The sequence below is a fragment of the Malania oleifera genome, chromosome 10 (genome assembly GCF_029873635.1).
Source record: "Malania oleifera isolate guangnan ecotype guangnan chromosome 10, ASM2987363v1, whole genome shotgun sequence".
NCBI classification, from domain to species: Eukaryota; Viridiplantae; Streptophyta; class Magnoliopsida; order Santalales; family Ximeniaceae; genus Malania; species Malania oleifera.
In genome coordinates this window covers 2,190,884-2,195,507 of record NC_080426.1, presented here as the reverse complement: position 1 = coordinate 2,195,507, position 4,624 = coordinate 2,190,884, and the positions used below count along the sequence as shown (strand labels likewise).

The 4,624-nt window shown below is 42.6% G+C and overlaps 1 protein-coding gene across 1 annotated transcript; it reads right to left on the bottom strand.

Annotated features, from left to right (window-relative positions):
• Positions 1-431: 431 nt before the first annotated feature.
• Positions 432-4,229, bottom strand: LOC131165756 (laccase-12-like). Its single transcript, XM_058123798.1, has 6 exons — positions 3,887-4,229; positions 3,574-3,725; positions 3,172-3,416; positions 2,848-2,976; positions 1,004-1,960; positions 432-916 (listed from the first exon to the last, which is right to left on the bottom strand). Exons 1-6 carry the CDS (start codon positions 4,001-4,003, stop codon positions 786-788), a joined length of 1,731 nt encoding a protein of 576 aa, XP_057979781.1. The 5' UTR covers positions 4,004-4,229; the 3' UTR covers positions 432-785.
• Between the last annotated feature and the right edge of the window lie 395 nt (positions 4,230-4,624).

Genomic DNA, 4,624 nt, shown 5'->3' with positions numbered 1-4,624 from the left:
AATTCATATTATCAAAGTACTAAATCTTTTTTTATGAGTTGTCTTAAGTCTTTTTAGCCCAAACCAAATATTAAAAAATTTAATTAGTGCTTATCATTTGTTTCCACCCATTTATTTCTTTGGGGGAGGGGGAGGGGGAGGGGGCAATGGTATAACTAAATGAATCTATCATGTTTATAAAACGACTTAGTTGATGTTGAATTACTCTCGTTAAATAACGTACATTTTGGACATATTTGTCTCCAAAAAAAATATAAATTCTATAATACTCTACAGCCCATTTTTTCTTATCTCCCAATTCCCAAACTACATGGAGCATTCAGCCCATGAGGCAAGGGGGGGATAATTTTAAATTCTCACATTTCTGTAGTATATTTGATAATGTTTCAGAGGTTTTATATACCGAAACAATAACACAAACAAAAATAATATTCACTATAACTTCGAATTTATTTGTAAAATCGATCATCTCTATAAAATAAAATAAAAATACAACTAAATCATGACACATGTCGGGTGTGAGGGTAAATCAGATAGGTGCTCTGGTTTGTGCCCGCTGCACCATATCTTCTATACCCGATTTATCTATCACAAAAAAAAAAAAAAAAAAAACAATGGAACGGATAAAGAACTAAGCCCCCAAATGCAGGGAATCGAACCAACACTGAAATAAAAATAAAAATGTACTATGGTATTAAAATAACAACCCCTGTTTACAGGGCACATTGAATTTTAATTTCTAAAGTGGGTAATGGTTCTGTTGTCGATGCCTGATCGGTGGATTTCTAGCAGAGAGGCAGATCCAACGGAGGAGGCTCTAATGTCTGCAGCTCTCCGATTCCATTCTCCACCAGAAAAGCCATGGCCAGACCCCATGTAATATGAACATCCAAGTGGCAGTGCATCAGCCAGACCCCTGTAATCACCAAAGAGGAAACAAATTAATCAATTATCAAATTGGAAATTTAGTAATTTTAAATGCAAACCAGGGGGAATCTTTTACCTGGGTTATCGGCGACGAATCGGATGACTGCCCACCCGTTCACCGGCACTCCCACGGTGTTCCTCAGCGGCGGATCAACTAGATTGAATTTAGCGGTGTCGGTTTTGGGGTTGAAATTCCCGAAACCCTCTGCAAGAATGTAGAAATCGTAGCCATGGAGATGAATTGGGTGGTTCTCCGCCGTGAAAATGCTCGTTCCCTGTATAACCAGTTGAACTCTGGCCCCGTATTTCAACTTGTACAATTTAGTCCCCGGAACGGGCTGCCACAGCCCGCGGCTCACGTTGCCGGTGTAGTCGAATTTCACGGGCGGCGCCGGCGGGAAATCGGTGGTGAACACTCCGGGTATGCCCTGCTGATGAGCTTGAAGGAGCGAGAAACTCGAGGGAAGCACGAAGGAGACATTGTTCATGCTCGCCGTGAAGCGGGTGCCATTGGGGCCCTGGCAGTTGCGCGGCCGTTGGCCGGGCGGGCAGTTGTTGAGCCCGAGGCCGACTGTGAAGAAGAGGTTCTCGTCGACCTCGTTGGGGAGTTCGACTTTCCTGAGGCTTCGGAAGCTGGTAGTGAACGCGGTGGCGGTGGCGGTGTCGTTGAACGCCGGGAGGGAGGCGTTGACAGGGATGGTGCGGAGGCCCTTGGCGGGGCAAGGGGCAGACTTGTACTCGAGGATGGCGGTGGTGGTGGTGTTGTCGAAGGGGGCGCCCTGGGCGCTGGAGTAGGCGCGCGCCGCCATGTAGTAGCGAGCGGGGGGCTGGTCGGCGGTGATCAGAACGTCGGTGGTCTGGCCGGGGCCGAGCATGATGACGGAGGTGGTGAAGGGTTTGGTATAGGAGGCATCGGCGGCGACGACGGTGAGCTTGTGGTTGGCGATGGTGAAGAATAGTTCTTGGTTGAGGGCGGAGTTGACGACGCGGAGAAGGTTGGTCTCGCCGGAGTCCACCGGGACGATGACGGTATCTGCGAAAAAAACGGAAATTCAAGTTTTAGTTACTCGATCATCTCGTGTGGGCTAATGGGCTCCGTACGCGGCACAGTGGCTGATTAGGCCTACAAGATGGGCCCAAGAATGATGGGTGAGTGAGGAGTGGGCCAATCCACATGTGAGCCAATGGGTGGTTGACTGCATGATTTGCCCCATTTTTCACGGCCCAATCTTGGTCTCTGTCATGCTGATGCTACTCAGAATTTGAGTTGCATGATCATGCTTCTGCGTACAATTCCTTGGTGGGTGTGATGATGGCAATTAATTTAATTATTGTGTTTTGTGTAAATTCTATGACACCGAGGAAGCTGTCATGCATCAAATTAAGGAAAACAACTGGAGGGCATGCAGCAGAAAGGCAACGACATGACATGCATGCATGTTGTTCCAATTTTAAATTTATATTAAATTTAAATAAAATATAATATAAAATTACATTAAAATTTATGAAAGTTATCTAAATTAAATTCAAAATTTAAAATTTCTTCTTTCAAATACAGTAATAAAATATTAGTGGATTTTAATTCAATTTCTCATAATAAAAATTCATGTTTTTTCTTTTATTGACTTATATATATATATATATATATATATATATATTACAATGTTTTTTCTAGCTAGCTTTATGAATGGGTTTGCTGACATGAAAAATAGCTTAAGGGCTACGATTAATTATGTCATTAAAGGAAAAGGGTGGTGCTATTAATTAATTAATTAATTAAGGTTAGTAGAAGTACGTAGCGGAGTAGTGTGAATTCCCATGTAAAGTTCGTACTTTCCATGATCATGAATTATTGGGTTATTGTCTAGAGATAGAATGATGATGAGGAAAGTGAGAAAGGAAGGAAGGAATAAAGCAAACCTTTGCTAGAGCAGTTGTAAAAATCACCAGGCTGACCGTTGATGGTGTATGCGTCCGACACGTTGGGCGTCGCCCCTGTTCTTGTCGCCTGTCTCACTACATCAATCGGGTTTGCATCCCACCACTCCCCTGCACCCACCCATTCAATATTAATTTTAATAAACTTCTCACTACTAAAATTAAAGTATGAATTTGCACAAAATATAATAAATAAATTCAGTTACATTTTAAGGTTTGAAATGTTTTCCAATGCAGCCTAGCTCAATTGTGGTAGTAATAATTAATTAATTGACTGACTGATGGATTTATATGAAAGTGGGATACCGAGAAGAATGGGAGTTTCGCGCTTCGGCTTGGGGAAAGGGTAGGAGGCGCCCAGCGGAGGACGAATGATGAGACCGCCGTAAACGGTGGCTCTCAGCCAGGAGCTGTGGGCGTGCCACCACAGCGTGCCTTCCTGTCCCTGGATTGTGAACCTATACGTGTAGCTTCCTCCGGGCCTTATCGGGCACTGTGTCACAAATTCTGGCCCGTCTGCCCATCCCGTTCTCATCTGCCTTATCCCATGCCTGCACAAAATTAACCAACAACGAAAAAAAAAAAAAAATTGAACTTGAACCCAATCTGCATGTATATATATATATATATATATTTGAACACGAAAGGATGTATATACATAAGATAATTTATATATGTTAATAGAGAAAATTAATTTTACATATATACCAGTGAATGGTGACATTGTAGCGAGCTCTATTCACGACATTAACCACAAGGGTGTCTCCATTGTTGACCTCCAAGGTTGGCCCCGGGTACTGGCCGTTCACAGTAATGGTGTTATGGGTTTTGCACAGCCTCTTCACTGGCGTTGCTTGCACCTATGTATGTAAATAGACATTATGAGATATACGTGTATATATATATATATATATATATATAGAGAGAGAGAGAGAGAGAGAGAGAGAAGTACTCATGCATGCAGTGGAGGAAATCATTTAATTAAGAAGAAAGTGAAGCTAGCAATTAGCTACGTACGCACCACAAAATCATAGAAGCGAGTTTCTGCATTTGCCGAGGACAGCAGTGATGAAAAAGAAAGGAGAAGCAAAAGACCAAGTAGGAGGGAAGAGCACCGGCGGCCGGTGAAGTTCTCCATCAATCTCAGTCAATTCTCGATCAGCTAGCTTTGTGGCTCTGCACGTACGTGGTTGAAGAGTGTTGAGTTCTTCGGAGATGAGCAAAGGATTTGAGTATGGGGGAGAGGGGGGGAGGCAGTGTGTCTTTATAGCTAAAGGAATTGAAGAGGGGGAGGGGGGGAGAGGGGTTTGGTTTGGCACTGTTGGGGTTGGCAGATTAGGTTTAGATTGAGCATGAGATGGTCAGTTTCAGGGGCAAGCTTAGTTCAACCCTGGAGGGGTTGTTGCACCCACTGGCCCATTATATTCCAATTAAAAGAAAGAAATTTTGAAAATTTTAGAACGCTTGCTGTACAAGTCTTCTTTTGGGGTTGAATTTCCACTAAGCATAATTATTGTAAGGTTGTGTCTGGAAATGAATGGAGACTTTAGGTTAATTGGTGATAAATATTCAATGTTTTTTGCAATTTCGCATCTATTTTATGGTGTTTACCAATATGATGATGATGGTGATGATGGTGATGAAGAGGAGGAGGAGGAGGAGATATTCTTACTTCCATAATAAATGCATATCCATAAGACATAATGCAAAATAGTCAAACTCATTTTATTTCAAAGAACTTGATCATATGGTGCTTAAT